The sequence below is a fragment of the Dipodomys merriami genome, unplaced genomic scaffold (assembly GCF_024711535.1).
Source record: "Dipodomys merriami isolate MVZ:Mamm:240054 unplaced genomic scaffold, mDipMer1.0.p SCAF_9, whole genome shotgun sequence".
Lineage (NCBI taxonomy): Eukaryota > Metazoa > Chordata > Mammalia > Rodentia > Heteromyidae > Dipodomys > Dipodomys merriami.
The window spans coordinates 36480652-36499246 of NW_027206512.1; the positions used below are offsets into that span (position 1 = coordinate 36480652).

Below are 18595 nucleotides of genomic sequence, written 5' to 3' on the forward strand. Positions count from 1 at the left end.
ATGAAGTATGCTTTGGCTTTTTCTAATAAGCAGTTTTTGAGACTAGTTTTAGAGTTATAGAAAAAAATTTAAGACAGCACAGAGAGATTCTCTATATCTCTGATTTTATTTTTATACATTATATTACTGTAGTAAGTTTGTCAAAACTAAGCAATCAACATTTATACATTGATACCAAACATAAACTGCAGACTATTACCATATTTCATTAGTTTTTCCCAAGTCCTTTCTCTGACCTAGCATCCAATCCAGGATGGTACATTTAGTGGTTCTTTTTCTTTGCCTCATCTAGTATATGACAATTTTTCAGACTTTCCTTGTTTTTGTGACCTTGATAATTTTGGGGGAATACTAGTTGAGTATTTCATAAAATGTTCCTTAAATAGGATTTGTCTGATGTTTTTGCTATGGTTATACTTGGCTCATGAGTTTGGAGAAAGAGTACTACAGAAATGAAGTGCCATTATTAGAGAGATCAGTATGATTTATAACTAATGATATAACTAAGGAAAGGTCATTCAGGTTACTCTTCTTTCTCTGCTCTGCTTTTTAGGATCAAGTCTTTATATGAGGCTATAAAGCAGGGGTAGGGGAGAATTTAGCTTCGCCTTCTGAAGATGTAAGAACATATATATATATATATATATGTATTACTTGAAATTCTACTCTTCTATATTTATGCTAATTCATTTATCAATATGAGCTGATAAATATTTATTGTGTACTTTGAGGTTTTTTTTTTGGGGTCCGGTCGTGGGGCCTGAGCCCTGTCCCTCAGCTCTTCAGCTCAAGGCTAGCGCTCTACCACTTGAGCCACAGCGCCACTTCCAGCTTTTTTCTTTTTGCTTATGTGGTGCTGAGGAATCGAACCCAGGGCCTCAGGCATGAAGGCAAGCACTCTACCACTGAGCCAACTTCCCAGCCCTGTACTTTGAGTTTTAAACAAGTATTCCTATATATATTTTGTTGTTCAATTTGTCCCAGCTTTGGTCACTGAGAAGTCTTTTAGTTGGCTTCTCTGTCCCTTTGACACATCCCTTTTCTTTTACTTATTGAGCACTTTCTTATTTTCTAACACTAAGATCTTTGAAGCTCATCTTGTATTGCCCTTGACTTTGAGGACCTGCTGCTCCTTTTATTGAAGAATATTAGAAACTAAGATCTAGACACTGGTGTGTGCTCATTGCTATTGAGGTGTCCTGACTTTTAGATCATCTCAAAGGACAGAGTTAAGAAATACATGTATACATTCCAGCCCATGTGACTCATGTACCTATAATTATTTCTGGAAAGACTGTTTATGTTTACAGAAATGGTTTTCATTTTTGAGCTTTTATGTTTTTGCTGAATAGCCAACTGTAAAATTAGGAATTTCTATCTTCTGCTACCAATGATAAAATTAAACACTAAAAAGTGGGAAGGGGCAGGGAACATGAAAACAGAGACCTCAACATAATGTGGCTATTGCTTCATCATCCTTTAGTCAGATTATGCCATTTTAGAGACAAAGAGATCCTAAGAGGTTGAGAAATTAGTGGCATAGTCAGGTTTGGAATGTGGCTTTCTGAAACAGAATCTTCATTTCCATTATATTTCTTGACTTTTAATAACCAGTTGCTACATGTGTATGAAAATTTGCCATTGATAGAATACATTAAGCAGATTTAAAAAGTAATTTTGGAAATTGGTGGATACAACAGAAGTCTGCTAGAGTGTCATTAATGAGAAACTTTGTTCTCTAGCATAAATGGTAGAACAGCGACTTGAAAATGAACCCCTGAAGCCTGTTAGTAAGCGAGTCTTTACAAATGATTATGGTGAATACCTGCTCTTGCTTTCCTCTCACAATTATCTCTTATGAGCCCTCTGCTCTGGGGAGAGAAGCATGGAACCCCTTCAGGAGAGGTACTTTATGCATTTCCCGGACTTTTAGAAATGGGATCTAAAGCAAGGGAGGAGTCTGCTTCTCGTCATCCACAGAGTTGGAGACAAGGTGAAAAACCGAAGCCCAAGCTGCAGCCTCCATGGCCCTCTCTTAACAGGCCAACCACATGACTCCTGTCTTTTAAATTACTTTTGGCAGCTTTTAAGCAAAGAAAAAAACCCTTGAGGATTTTCCCTCTAAGCTGGAGGACAGTCCTATGATGCCTTCCCATCTTTCAGCCTCCGTACTTTTGAGAAGGATGTCTGTTTATACGTGGTAAATCATGTCTTGTACCAGAAACCTCTATCCTTTTCCATTTTTACCTTTTTCTGTCCAAAGACTTAGCATTTTCGTTTTGCGTAGGAGATTATAAACATGCAAGATTTTAGTAGGAATAAATGATAACAGCTGTGTTTTGTGTACAAAATGTAATTGTGGACCTTAACCTTGACATGACCTGTCCAAATTTGTTCAAGTATAGAAATAACTAGAAAAGCTCATTTGAGTTGATCAGCCCAGTATGGAACAACATTCAGCTGTTTGCTGTTTACTTAATCCTCAGGAGAGTTTCTACAGGGTATTTTTTTTTTTTTCCTATCCCAATATTCCTAACATGCTTATCCGTGTAAAATAGCACACATCTACTCATACCAACACACAGTCCCTAAGACTGTCTTCCTCTCCTCCTTTATTTTCCCTAGAGCACTTACCACTGTTTATTGTGCCACATATTTTACTTCTTTCGATTTTAATTATATGTTTCCCTCACTGGAATGTAAACCTCTGAGAGCAGGAAATTTGTTTTGCTCCCTGCTGTGTCCCTAGACCAAGAATAGTAGCTTGAACACAGAAGGTGCTCAGGGAACATTTCTGAATGAATAATATAACTTGCAAGCTGTGATGATTTGACCCCTGATTTGAATATAAATACAAAGAGTGGTTTTTCTTCATAGGGCTGATTTATGTGCGAGATTAAACCTCTTAATTCAAATGAGGATTTACCTAGTCACCAAAAAATAGAAAAGATCTCAAGATTTATGTTAGAAATGAATAAACTTAGAAGTTATACAGTTACTGCAGTAATTCAGTGCTGCTATCATATATGCAAAGGATTTTGAAATTCTCTGCTAAATATCACTTGACATGTTGTTTTAAGAACCCAAAGCAGTTTTTAAAAATTGTAAATTTTAAGATCATTTACTCTGAGATTCACCCAAAGAAGTCTTGATCCATTCTGCAACATTACCCAGTTTGATTCTTCAGTCCTTAATATTAACCATATTTAGTAGCAAATGTCATTTTTGGCTAGTATTCTGACTAGTATTTGTCAGCATACAGAATATTGAAAAGAAAATGTTTTCTCTCTCTCTCTCTCATATATATATATATATATATATATATATGTATATATATATATATATATGTTCTCTTAAGTTGGATGTATAGAGTGTTACTGAATTTTAATCAGAAGTTCTAGAGCTAGATGCCCATAGCTCATGCCTGTAGTCCTAGCTACTCAGGAGCCTGAGATCCGAGGATACCCATTCTCTCCTCCCAGAAATTTTAAAAATAACCCAAAACAAACAAACAAAAAACAGGTTAAAGGCATGGCTCAGTGATAGAATACTGCCTACCAAGCTAAGAGAAGGTCCTGAGTACAAACACTTGTACTGTTCCTACTCCTTCTGGTGTATGAGTGAGAGAGAAACAAAGAGACAGAGAAACAGAAAAAAGAGAAAATGCTGTCAAATCTGAAGTGTATTCTTTGAGACACTATCAGCTTTCACTTGGATATGTGAATCTTCCGGCTTTCATTAATTTTAAAATAAAAACTACGGTGCCAAACTTCTTGCAGTATTCTAAGAGAAATAAACAGAAATAAAAGGTAATGTGGTCAGTGAACATCATAGGCTTCTTTCCAGGCTATCTTTGGCCTGATATGATGCATAAATTGTATCTTTTACAGAATTTATGTAGTATCACATTGTTGCTTTCTATTTCAGAGCATTGGGGAGTCCACAATGGCTGTTTTGTTAAACCAATTGCTGCCTATGATTAAACCTTCAACCCAGAGGACCAATGATGACTACAGCCCCGAAGAGCTGTTAATCCTCCTCATATTCATTTATTCTGTCACCGGAGACTTCACAGTAGATAAAGACCTGGAAGAAGCAGAAGAAAAAGTAAAGAAAACATTGGCTCAGGCCATCTGCGAGGAGTCTCAGTTGTCCCCTTTGCTGCAAAAAATCACAGGTGAGTGGAAACACTTATAGGTTAAGCATCACTGATACAGAAAGCAAGTTTAAAAGTAAAGGCTGTTTTAGGAAGAAGATGTGACTTGCTGTAGTAGAGTTTGGAATCTTGAGAAGTGGGAGGAAAGTGTGATGAATGCTAGCTACCTTCAAAGTCAGGTTTATATTCTTTAGAGTCAAATCCTTGATAAAGGATCAAAATATCCACAGATATAATGATATATTTAAGGAGAAAATGAAATATGGTACCTCATATAACAAGGGTTTCTATTGACATATTCTCTTTGAAAGTTTGAATTTCCCCCTTCCAACTTGCAAACGGTTTCTTGAAGATATTATACAACCACTATCATAGGAATAAAAATTGCCATTGTCAGGAGTAGTTTCAAAATTTTTAATTTTATCCTTCCTTTGAATTTCAATTAATTGATACTATCTATAATAGCACCCTAATACCCAATTAAAGACGACTATACTAATTTGAAGAAAATACATAAGTATCATAAATCTATTTTCACTTTTGGTGGCATAACTCATAAAAACATGTGCTTTATGGTATGTTGTGTCAAATTTAATATTGGTATTTATGTTTTGTGAAGCTAATTCCAATCGGTACAGATTGAGTCTTGTCTCTTCCACAGTAAGATGTTATTAGAATATATGTAAAGCAGAAATACTTTAAAGACATACTAAATTTCCACCCATCTATCCACTCATTACTTCGAGTGTTTGTGTGTTTGGTGTGTATGTTTAGGTATATACAGACACTCGGAAAGGCTCAACCAAGGCAGATTTTACACACACACATATATACAAATATACACATATATACATGTATACATACAAATGCATATACGTATGTCCTCTAACTTTTCATCTTGTCCCCTATTGGTCCTCATGGGGAGAGTTGATTTAGACTTTTCTGGAGCTATAGACACTATAGCATTCTGTGCATGTGTACTTTATTTTGTGTTCACTGCTGACCTTTTTGGGGGTTAGTTATGGAAAGTGCAACCCTGATGAGATGAAAACTTTCTGAAATATCTGCTGAAATGATATATTTCCTTGCTTATAGAACCTTGCGTATAGAACCTGTTTGCCAGCTGAAAGTCTGCTTAAGCAACATTTGTGGGATTTGTTCCCATTTCATTAAGAACAACACTGAATGTGATTGCATGTGTTTGTTTGGCTATACATGAAAACTGTCTTAGAAAGGTTTAATATAGTTTATTTAATACTTAGAACAAGGTTTTGATTTAAAGTAAATTTGAACGCTAGGACAATTTAATTGGAAGTTATTCCTTAAGTGTGTAATTTCAGAGACAGACAAGGATAGTATGTTTAATATAACTGAGGTTATTTGGATAGATTTTTATAATATTTATATGTTGCTGTGTTATTTTTGGAACTAAAGTCATGTTGTAAGAATATTCATTTAGTGTTTGTTCAAGATATTCATTTAGCCATCCATTCATTTTTTATTAGTTTTTAATTATGTTTGCTCAGGATATTGCTTTTAGGTTTTTTTTTTAAATACTTTATGTATTCATGTGTATATTAGGGAAAAATGGTAAGGTTGGAAGCTGAAGATGGAAAAATAAGGGCTTGTAGAATATATATATATTTTTTTTGGTCCAGTTGTGGGGCCTGAACTCTGGGCCTGGGCACTGTCCCTCAGCTCTTCAGCTCAAGGCTAGTGCTCTACCACTTGAGCCACAGCGCCACTTCCGGCTTTTATCTTGTTGCTTATGTGGTGCTGAGGAATCGAACCCAGGGCCTCGAGCATGCAAGGCAAGCGCTCTACCACTGAGCCACCTTCCCAGCCCCTTGTAGAATATTTTTAAAGTTAAAGATACCTTATATTATTATTTTTTTATTGTGAAAATACCATATAGAGGGGTTACAATTACATGGGCAAGATAATGAGTACATTTCTTATCAAGCATTGTTGCCTCCTTTGTTTCCCCTTCCATCTATTCCCCCTAGCCCCCCCACCAAAGCATAAAGTTTGTTTTTCCACATAAGGACTTGTACAGCTCATTGTTGCATTGGGTCCACCTGTAACCCTATTTAAACAATTTGTTTTTGCCCTTCCCCTCCACAAATTATACTAACATCAAATACAGTGAGAGCAGGGGTTATACTGTGGGGGAGGGACATACAAAGCAACAAAGAAATCATCTTATAAATATGTTAGAAACAGTTGCATTTGAAGGGGCTGGGAAGGTGGCTCAGTGGTAGAGCGCTTGCCTTGCATGCCTGAGCCCTCAGCACCACATAAGCAAAAAGAAAAAGCCGGAAGTGGCGCTGTGGCTCAAGTGTTAGAGGTGTTAGAGCGCTAGCCTTGAGCTGAAGAGCTGAGGCCCAGAGTTCAGGCCCCGCGACCGGACCCCCCCAAAAAAGAAAGAAACATTTGAATACTTATCTTGGGGTTCATTTCACCTGACATAAACTTATCTGACCTTTTCTGCTTGTCTCGGACATATACTGGTTATTGAAAATAAGGAAAACCATGGAACCTATTAATTTTAATTTTAATTTTTGTGAACACACTGTACAGAGGGGTTACAATTACATGGGCAGGTTAATGCGTACATTTCTTAGCAAGCATTGCAGCCTCCTCCTTTGTTTACCCTTCACATCCCTTCCCAGCCTCCCCCCCCAATCCTCCCCCCCACCACCAACATTGTAAAGCTCGTTTTCAACATGACAACTTGTACTTCTCATTGTTGCAACATGGAACCTATATTTCTTTGGGCCTGGCTTACTTCACTTAATATAATTTTTTTTCCAAGTCTTTCCATTTCCTAACAAATGGAGCAATGCCATTCTTTCTGATGGAGGCATAGAATTCCATTGTGTATATATACCACATTTTCTTGATCCATTCATCTTCTGAGGGGCATCTGGGTTGGTTCCATATCTTAGCTGTGATACCTTATATTATTAAGTGTACATTCTTTCTTGGATTATCGTTGGATGTACAGTTTAAGGAGGGAAGAGAAAATGTTGCTTTTGCATACATGTACTAGTCAGTGGCACACACACACACACACACACACACACACACACACACACACACACAGAGACACACACACAAAATCTAATTCCAAGAAAACTTTATTCTTGGAGACGGACTTGTACTAGGCAGTATGAGTATAGCCCTTCTTAAGAGTGCTGAGAAATCTAATGACCTGAAAAGAAGTGCTTATACTTAAAGTTAGCTGCCTAAAAGGATGTTTAATCTACATCTTGGGATCAAAATTAATGACAGAGCAGTGGGTGGTAGTGACACAGTTTTGTGAGATAGGGATACTGCAGTTTGTCATGCAAGAATTGAATTGTCTTCCAAATGTGCTTTCTGTCCTAGAACTAGGCTAACCTGGCTTTTACAGTGAACTTGCCAAAAGTTTGGCCCTTATGTTATTCCAGGGTTTGGTCTTGGCTTTTTTGTTAGTAATAGAATTTATTTGATGTCTTGTGCCTATTTTGAAGTGGATGAAAATTTCATTGACAAGGATTATTGAAAGTACATAATCAATACAAGATAATCTTCGTATTATGTGGCAGTTTTACTATTTTAACTGTTAGTAGGATCAAGAAAGCAATCCTTACTAGGCATTAGTGGCTTGTGCCTATAATCCTAACTACTCAGGAGGCCAAGATCATAAGGATCATGATTTGAAGCCAGCTCAGGCAGCAAAGTCTGTGAAATTCTTATCTCCAGTTAACCACCAAAAAGCAGATGTAGAGCTGTGGCTCAAGTGGCAGAGCAGTAGCTTGCCACTAGCTCAGAGATAGCATCCAGGCCCTAAGTTAAAGCCCCAGTACTAGCAATAACAGCAAGAATAAGAAACCCTTTTTCTGCACCTAAAACTTAAGCATGCTGTCAACTCTTAACTTCTAAGTATAGGACTAGGTCTTTAAACATGGGATTTTCCTCCTACCACAAGCCCATTGTAATGACTACATTACTCATGTATGCCTGTATGTGCTGCTTTATGCCATATCCTCATATTTATTACTATCTGAATAGAGACCTCATATTCCACTTACTACTTTACTAATTGCCTGTTTTTTTAAATCTGTCTATATTAGCTACTTAGAGATGTTTTTCATATCTTTCTATTTTCGTTTGTGTATCATATCCTCTTTGTTTCTGCAGTTATAAAGACATTGTAATATATTTCCAGCCCCTGAATTTTGCTGTCTAGCTTTTTAAAGAAGGAATAACAAACATAATTTCTTCTTTAAGAATATCTCTTGATAGTAATTGCTCATGTTTAAAATTCATATTTTCTTTTATCTATGCATTGTGTTTCATTTTTGACAGTTTCTTTCATGTCCCTCTATTCTTTCTTTGTATGGAAAAAACAAGAAGAAACAGTGATTGGCCAGACCAAACAAAATCTTAAGTATGTCTGTCAATGGAAGCATACTATTTTTTTTAAAAATCTGCTTTGTTTTTAGTAGATACTTGTGGGGCAGTTCCTGGAGTGGTGAGCCAAATCTCTTTCTACTCACACAGAATAGCAAGGATTGGCTTTCAATGTATTGGGGGTAGGGACAGTAAAAAGAAAACTAGTCAGAACTCCTTATGCTAATTAGTATTATGCTTCCTTGGTCCTGCTAGGTTCAAAGAGAGTATCAGTTTCTGTATACATTAGTGTTTGCATGGCCGTCACAAGAGGAAAAAGGCAATGCCATTTGAACTTCCTTCAGAGAAGGAATCAAATGCAAGTTTTAAAGGTCTGTGTATGCTTGGAATGCCATCATAGAGAGAGGTGCATCAGAAAAGCCAGAGGGGTTGGATATAGAAATCCTTGATTTAAAAGTCCTGGCTCTGCTGTTTCCTAACAATGTGTGTGTCAGTGGGAAAATCACTTATTCTTGAGCCTGGATCTTGGACATAACTGTTTTATTGACTATTGGTCATTTTGCTGAGAATAAAATGATGATATGTATGTGAACTAAGTTTAGGTCTATATGAGGTTGTAAAGAGGTCAAGTCTATTTCAGTAGCACCTAGCTGTCACATAGGTCTGTGATCCTCCATCTTTTTCCTGTGGTACCCACAGATAATGAGGATGTTTTGCCTAGAATAGTTTGCCCTGAATAGATTGCCCTGGGGGCTCAAGCCACTGAAGGCTCTAACTAATTGGCTTGTGGCATGAGGTGAAACAGCAGCTTGACATACTAAAGCCTGTTAGGAGCAAGCCAGTACTCCAAGGGAGGTTGACCAGACAGTTCTGAATCAGGAAGCAAAGCCAAACTTGAGTTTTGTTGTTTTCAAGTCAACCACATCTTTTAAAAAATAATTCTTAGTGCATTAGTTATAAAAATTACATAAATTGCTTCACTATGACATTTTCTCATATGCATATGCCATGCTCTGATTATATTCCTCTTCCTTTCTACCCCCATTCTTACCTCTCTTACCTCTTTTCCCAACTCCCTGCTATATTTGTTATTCCATGTCTGGCTTATTTCATTAAACACACATTCTCTGTTTTCATCCATTTTCCTGTAAATGGCTAGATTAATTTTTTTGACACAAAAATATTTTTGATTCTTTTTTTTTGCTAATCAGTCTCTGTTCTTACTTGATATTTCCACTGAAGTTTTTATGTTATCTTTAAAGTCAAGGTCAATAAGGGCAGTGGGTCTATATAATCAGGTTTAATGTGAAACCAGTTTTAATGTGGCTAATTCAAAGTATCTCAAAATTCTGGGTTTCAAGACAGAGGCATGATAGTATCATAAAAGCTGTTGTTTATAAGTATAAAAGTCTTTTTTATATCCTGTAGATAATTTTAGATTATCAGTTATGGCATCATTTCTTTGAGATTGCTGAGATATATGTAATGAAATGTAATGTCCCAGAGTAGCTTGGCAAATAGGGATTTTTTTTCCACAGCAAGAAGACTGGAAAAAAGCAGACCTCATGTTCTTTTAGACTTCCTTCTTCAATGTCCTAAAGATATATATGGTTTAGTTATTGTAGTTACAGACTTCCTTCTTCAATGTCTTAAAGATATGGTTTAGTTATTGTAGTTATGAGAAGACACTGTTCCTGAGGTGTGTGTCCACACCTCAGGCAAGAGGGGAGGAAAGATGAAAGTAAAAGACATACGCTAATTGAGTCTGCCCACTTTTTAGTAGGAAAACAATTGTTTTCTTCAAGTCCTAGGAACAAGTGAGGGACTAGAATAAAAAAAATGTAAGAATAGACATTAGGTTAGAAATGCATATACTGCAACTGTAGTTATAGACTTATGTAACAGAGGACATCCTAAGGCAAGATAATTTCTTTTACAGCAAATACTAAAATAATAAATCATTGTGAGCTGGCAGCATTAGATTTATATCATATTTTTAATTTATCAGTATTAATTGAACATGTCCATTCACCCCACATCATTAAAAGCACTCAAAGGAACCATGGGCAGAAAATGTTTAGGCTGTTAGCATGGGATTCTGAATCCTATTGGTTCTCTGAGCCAGGATTGTCTTAGTAGTTGTGTGTATAGATTAGATCATATAAATTCATAGATACTTAGTCAAAATAAGGATAGTAATAGTAACCAAATCCATGAAATAAAATAGTCAAAACATGTGACATAGATCCTTACATACAGTGTGTCCTTAGTATATACTATCTATATCATTGTTGTTTATATCATTATTGTTAGTGTGTCATTGTTGTCAAGTTAAACATCATCAGGCAATGTCTCCCCTAAAAGAGACAAGAAAAAAATACACAACAACAGAAGAAATACAATGCCAAATCTATGTTGAAAATGTGTGCAAAGGAGTGTCACAGTGATGTGGTATTAAATCACAGTTATGAATAGTGTCCATTACTGTATTGCATCTGAGCAAATAGAATCTCTTATAGACAAAGATTTTGGCAATACCACATAGTGACATTATCATACCATATAATCCTTGGTAATAAAAGTATATTTTTGAAGGTACTTTCTCCTTTAATTAGAAGAGAATATGTAAGTATGATCCCAAACACTTGCCAGTCTAATGCATATAACCCAGTCACTGAGTTCAACTGAAATGTGTCTGAAATGCTAACATCTTTTTGAGATAGTTTATTCACAAATAAAATGACTTTTCAAATATAGTTTGGGTCAGAGAATACAATTGAAAATAGTTGATTTACAGTTTTCATTGTGTTTCTGTGATTATTCCTTTTTCTAATAAATTGAGGAATAGTTTTGGGAGGGTTTGTATCCATTTTCATAATGAACCCATCCACATGAAGACATTGAGGACACAAAAAATGTTAATTGCCTCAAATCACCAACCAATAGTCTGTTTGACTTAGGAATGGGTAGATCTCTTTCAGTTAGACCTGTGGTTCATGGATCCCAGTAGAGCAAAAGTTTATAGTTTAAGTCAATCATCCATGAAAAAAACGTATTTACTTATTTGTCAGTATGGTGATTGAACCCAGGACCTCATGCTCACTAAACTGGTGCTCTAACACTTGAGTTATATTTCCAGCCCCTAAGTATTACTTTTTGTATAAAACATAAAAATACTATAGGTACTATTCTGATTCTAAAAGAAATTCATTTAAACTGTTGCTAAGCTTATGAGATTTCTCTTTTGTATCTTGCAACAACAGACACTAAAAACTTAATTATATATGTGTCTTTATACTTGAATAATATCTGAAACCATGGGCTATAATAGGAGTCTCAAACTCTAATGCTTTTAGGCACAGCAAGTAATAAAAACAAGTAAAAACAGGCTAGGTTTTAGAAAAACAACAGTGAAAATGCAATGGTAATGACAAATTCCATCTCAGGAACCATAAGAACTAATAGAGATTGTGTCAAAATGTAGATTCTTTTATTTTTTCCAGGGACCATGGATCTGACATTTTAACATCTCAACAGGAATCTGTACTTGTTTTTATTTTTTAAAAAACTTGTGAAATCACTCAAATTTTAAGATTGCCTTATTTTCTAGGTCACTGTGTGAGTCAGAGATCTCATTGAATGATGGCATTCAGCTTGTGGGGCTGTAACATGTGAACTTTATACTGGAAGCCTGGAATTCGACTGAGTCTCTAAACCTTTTCTCTAACTCCAGAACTTTCTAGAAGTCTAAAAGATGTCCAGCTAGATGAAATGATGCTCTGCTGTGCTATCAGTAAGCAATGGTCTCTTCTTTAGGCTGTTTTTAAGTAAAAGAAGGTTGCTTAGGTTTTTCTTTGCAAATAGATTCCATGAAGACACTATTTAAGTGGAAATAGACTGCTTACAGAACTGTGCATTAGACAGAAAACACTGAATAGCAGCTTGGAGTTTAATATAAGAAAGATATCTTGGAAAATAAAGCCTGCCAGAGAGTCTGAGAAGACTTCCCAGCATAGAGAACTGACTTTGGGACTTGTGTGTTGTTGGGAATTGCATTAATTAAGTTTTATGTATTTGAAGCCCATATGAGAATGAGTAAGTTTTGTGGAAAATGCTTGAGTTATCAAATTCTGTGGCAATGGGTTTTGCTGTTAAATCTGTAGTTGAGTTTTCTTTGCTATATAATTCCTACAACTTTGGCATAAAATAATGACATAGGGATTTCTGATAGTTAACAGGAATAATTTAAAAAGCTTTACATGGATTGCCTGAATCATATAAATTACATGTTGTACCATACTTAAAAAAATCCTCTTTGACTTTTACTTATGAGGTTTGATTTTAATTTTAAAGGATTTTGGTTTTCTGGTTTTTTTTCTATTCCTTCTTACCTGTCCATTTTCCTACTTAATATTAACCACATAAAATAAATGAGGAGGTGTAGGAGACATTTTTATTTTAAAATTAAAATATAGTAAAACCATGTAACAGGAGGTCTACCCCCATCTTTTTTTCTTTTTTCTTCTCTCTCTCTCTCTTTTCTTTTTTTGCCAATCCTGACACTTGAATTCAGGGCCTGGGCACTGTCACTGAGATTCTTTTGCTCAAGGCTAGAGCCGCAGCATCACTTCTGGCCTTTCTGTTTCTGTGGTACTGAGGAATCAAATCAAGGGTTTCATGAATGTTAGGCAAGCACTCTACCACTAAGCCTCATTCCCAGCCCCCAATTTTATTTTTTTATTTATTTATTTTTTTGGGGGGTCCAGTCGTGGGGCCTGAACTCTGGGCCTGGGCACTGTCCCTCAGCTCTTCAGCTCAAGGCTAGCGCTCTACCACTTGAGCCACAGCGCCACTTCCAGCTTTTTTTTTTTTGCTTATGTGGTGCTGAGGAATCGAACCCAGGGCCTCATGCATGCAAGGCACGCGCTCTACCACTGAGCCACCTTCCCAGCCCCCCATTTTTATTTTTTAAGTGTACTGTCTGGTACTGTTCACCTCAGGTGTGGTGGTGTGCAATGACTTTCTAGAACTTCTTCATCTGTGTGATGGAAATTAACCATCTATTGATTCATAGCTCCTTGCGGCTTACAAATTTCCTGTTCTAGATACTTCATATGAGTGTAGTCATACCGTATGTGGCCTATTTCACCTGGAATAAATGAGCTCAAAGTCCATTCATGCTGAATTGCAGAAATTCCTTCTTTTTAAAGGCTGAGTAATATTCCAATGTCTTGAAGAGACAGTGACACTCTTGTGTGCACTGTGACCTTTCTCCCAATAGCCACGATGTGGAAATTTACAGATGTACAGGAAGCACTCAGCCTGAGAACACTGAGAAAGGGGACATTGTCCAGTGGGCTTTTTACTAGCGTTCTCTTACATGCTCAATGGAGCATGAGGATTTGTTTTTCTTTGGATTGTGGAAAGCAGCTTTTGATACTGTCAGGTCTACTTTCCAATGCAAAACAATTATGTGCTCTTATTCATACAAAAACAAAGCTATATTTGACAACCAATAGTAGAAGTCTGTTTTCAGGCCAAGCACCATGGTTTATCTGTATAATCTTAGCTATTTGAAAGGCAGAGATTGGGAAGGTCAGAGTTCAAGGCCAACCCAGGCAAAAAGTTAGACAGAGCAAATCTCAACAAATAATCAGAGTGTGTTGCTGTGAATTTGTAATCCCAGCCACCTGTAGGCCTGGTGCCGCTGGCTCACACCTATAATCCTAGCTACTCAGAAGGCTGAGATCTTAGGATGAAGGCTTATAGCCAGCCCTGGTAGAAAAGTCCCAGTCATAGGCTGGTAAACTGTCACCTCCATACTGAACTAGATTTCCTTCAGGTGTGGGTAAAATAAAGGCAAGTGATGGACTTTCATGATTTCTTTTCCAGTTACCATAGCAACAATCTTATCACTGCACTCAAAAAAAAAATTAAGCACTCAAACTGGAAGTGGCGCTGTGGCTCAAAGTGGTAGAGTGCTAGCCTTGAACAAAAGAGCTCAAAGACTGTACCCAGGACCTGAGTTCAAGCCCTACATCCTCTCCCCTCCCGCGCCAAAAGACATAGTTGGGAGGATCCAATCCAAAGCTGGCCCCAGGCCAAAATGTGAGCCCCTGTCTGAAAATAAATAAAGCAAAACAGAACATGGCTTGCCAGGCAAATACAAGGTTCTGCATTTAAACCCAAGTACTAGCTAAAAGGTAAAAAAAAAAAAACAATCAAAAACCTGTTTGCAATCATTTGTTCATGACAGCTTTCCTTTTTGTAAAAAACATTCAAGGAAATGTTACCATAAACTTTTATTGCTATTATGGCTGTCATTCAGTTACAAAAGTCTTTATCTCCATTAGCCCATGGCATTAACATTTTGTTTACAGAAGTAGAGGTTTGCTTTCAAACAAAGCACTTTTCATATTTGACCAGGTACTTTACCCAGCTTTATATAAAGTTAGTCTTATGAATACTTCCAAACTGAGAATTGTAAAAGCTAATAAGAGTTTCTCTCCTACTACCACTGCATTCTTCCTTTATTCAGTTTTCCCCCAGTAATTCAGAAAATTTCAGATGATTCATTTCTGCTGAAAGACAGTTTCCAATGCTTCAGAAATATCTTCCTTGAACATGGCAGTGATAAGATTGGTTACCAGCCTATGACTATACTCTGCCCATTCATTGAAATGACAACTTCAGGATGGAAAGGAGAAATGCGCATTAGGATTTTGGCTCATCTTTCTAGTTTATGGATCCTCATGGTTTATGGCATGCCATTATTATGAAGGAATATGCCTTCATTTCCACTGTTTCAGATTTCTTGTTTTAGGCGTGCCAAAAAAAAAACACTAGCTTTAAAGATTGTTGTTTTCCATTATGGTTTGCAACACTGTTCAACATAATAGGCTCTATTTTTTTTCTCTTTTGATTTTGAAGATTTCAGCTGGAAACCCTGATGAAGAACATATGTGTGCTCTCAATCACTCCCCTGAGAAATGTTGGAACTGTTACATTTAGTTTTACTATCCAGCATATTCCAATAGTTAACTGTAGCACATAATACTAAAGAGCCATATCAAGTGGAGTTCAAATGGTTAGTACATATTTAAAAGATATCAGGAGCTGTGCAGAAAGATATTTAAAGCTGACTATTGAGATAGCTAAATGATTGCACTAACATGTTCAGGAATCCCTACAGATTACTTTCTCAATAGTTAATTTTTCCTGCCACATCATAAAAAACAACCATTCTTAACTAAGACAATGGAATATATCTTCTTGTACAGATACTTCTCTGTGCATGAGTGCATGAAACAGGCCATCTATATCACTAAATTTTGTGTCTGCACACAGTGCCAGCAGTGAAGACAATCCTATACCATATAACATTTCAGTCAACGATGGAGGACATATTTAATAGAGGGCCCATTAAAATTACAGCTCATGTTTATAGTTGTGTATGTGTGTGTGTGTGTGTGTGTGTGTGTGTGTGTGTGTGTGTGTGTGTGTGTGTGTGTTTGGGGCAGTGGGATTTACTGTCATTGATCATGCATCTTTGACTCAGAGTTGAAGTGATGGGCCACCAGATTTATATATTTGTGTTTACACTTAACTATTTCATCTTCCCTTTCTTTAATTTGGTGTTTTACCTGAAAACAGGAAAAAATCAATGTCATCAGATAATTACTTGAAGAACAGGTGTTTGTATGTCTAGAATCATTGTCTGGAATTTTCTCTATTGACTTAGAGAACAGCATGAAAATAACTCAATTAAAATAGTTCTTAGAATTGAAGACTCACCAGGTAATTGCTCCTCCAAACTCAAGTAGTGGTAATTGTGCTACTTGAATCTTTGGATATGAGCTGTAGAAGGTCAGGGATTGTCATCCGGGTAAAAATTAAATTTCTATTCATGTGTCTTTCTTAAAATATATATAATTGGCTTTTTTTTCTGATTATGTAAGTCATATGTATTCACTTCAGAACATTCTGAATGATCTTCTGCTCTTTAATAAGAGCAATCTAAATTTTACAATTTAAAATTACCCATTTCCCAGACAAAATGCCTTTTAATATTTTGTATTTGGTATAAAATCAACTAATGAATACCACCTATGCTAGGTGAAGGTATAAGGTAGGATGTTCTTTTACATGTGTTTAGAGTTGTTCTATTAAGATTAGCGTGCCCAGAACAAAAGCAGTATAGGTATATGGTCACTATAGAGATATTAAAAGTAACATTGCAGCCCGGTGACATTATAGGCTCATGCCTATAATACTAGATAATGAGGAGGCAATGACATAGAGGATCATAGTTTGAGGCTATCCCAGGAAGAAAAATATTCAAGACTCCATCAGGAAAAAGTCAGATGATGGTGCTCAAGTGTAGAGTACCATCTGTGAGCAAGTGGAAAAAACAAAAACACAAACACAAACCCAAATCAAAGGACAACAAAACCCAATCCTATTGTTGCAAAGGAAGTTGTTAAGAACGTTGGTGTCCCACTCAACATCTATATCCTAAATTCTAGGAGATGTTATTCCTGCAAATAAAGTTACCTTTAATTAGAGAACAAGGAAGACCCTGTAATCCCAAAAGGACAGTCATTTTGGATCTTGTGTGGGAGTCAGAATATTTAGGTACAAACATATGGGCCTCAAGTTGGAGTGGGAAAAGCTTTAAAAGAGACACAATAGGCTGTAGGCTTCAATTTACTTTACAATGTGAGAATGAAAGATTAACATTGTAAAGACCAAAAGGAGAATGTATGTGTGCAGCCCCCAGTCGTGTTGGTTTGTATTTAGAAATTCCCAGAGAAGTCTCACTTTTTCTGTCTTCGTGTGTTGCCTACTCATTCTGTCCTGAGCACCTGGACTGAATTGGTCCTGAACAGAATGGTAATTTTCACTGAAGTGTTTATAAAACGAAGCCTCTTCTTTTTCTTTCTTTTTAAAACACAGAGCATATGCCTGCACCTCTTTTTCAGGCTCTTGAGCTGTTGCTAGCCTGACAGAAAGCCAACTGGAACAGGAAACTGATAGGCAGCAGTGTTCATTAGCAATTTACATTTTCTAAAATGCAGAAATGATTAGGGCTTTAATTTTAGAAGCTGTGGTTTTATCTGGACTACACTCTACAATGACTGGACTCTTTGTTTCCTTAGTTTTGTTGTGGCGGTTAAGGAAACAGTTACATCTGAACAGCTGTTCTTACATAGTGGTGAAGGATTTGAAGATTTTTTTTTCCTGGTCAGATCACCACCTTGTAGGGAATTCAGTGTTTGGCTAGGAGAGGCTTCTTTGTTGTTGAAGTGTGTTTGGATACGTTCTGTATGGGAATGCACACTCTTTCTGTGGAAACTTAGGGTCAGTCCCCCTAGTAGAGAGCAACATACTACAGTTTAGTTTCTAGTATTTTGGTCATTACCTTCATTTATGAGAAGTGAAGCATGTTTGTTTTATAGTAAAAGAACATAGGCCACTTTACATTTTGTTCCCTAGAAACTGATTTCAAGACATCAATTTGGTCTGTAGTTGTGTCTTTCTTCTTCTTATTATTAAACTTTAATCTCTTGCCTTTCTTTCCTTGATTGCAATCTCAACATCTGTGTGAGAAAACTCAGAAACCATACACATTCCCTACCTGATACTTGATGCTTTGAGTTTTGCACACTTTCTTGATTGTTTCAAGTTGTTCTTCTTGGGAACATAGGAATTCGGACAAAATGACATCATCTGTGATGAGTACAAGCCTGTTATGTTATAAATAAATGTTTCTAAGGGCTTTTGACTTTAGGATGATTATAGCATTTCAGAGTAGCCGCCCTGCCAGATATGAGGATGAGGTGTTGAAGCTATTACGTATCTGGGCAGCCATTACTCAGAGCTTAGGACAGAACAAAAGCCAGCAGGGATTTTTGTTGGAAATTTTTGAGTAGGGCATGTACAAAGAAAAATAAAAATATCAGATACCTAATTACTTCCTTATTGTTATTATCTTTGCAGCTAAATTAGATCTAAATTTATTTTAAACTCAGATTCAACATG

The 18595-nt window shown here is 36.5% G+C and overlaps 1 protein-coding gene across 2 annotated transcripts in view; it reads left to right on the top strand.

Annotated features, from left to right (window-relative positions):
• Positions 1–18595, top strand: part of Scfd2 (sec1 family domain containing 2) — a 311750-nt gene that overhangs the window by 96069 nt on the left and 197086 nt on the right. For both annotated transcript variants that reach the window (XM_070012469.1, XM_070012470.1), the window contains exon 5: positions 3928–4177. In XM_070012469.1, the coding sequence (XP_069868570.1) occupies positions 3928–4177 (250 nt within the window). The remainder of the gene's footprint in view (positions 1–3927; positions 4178–18595) is intronic.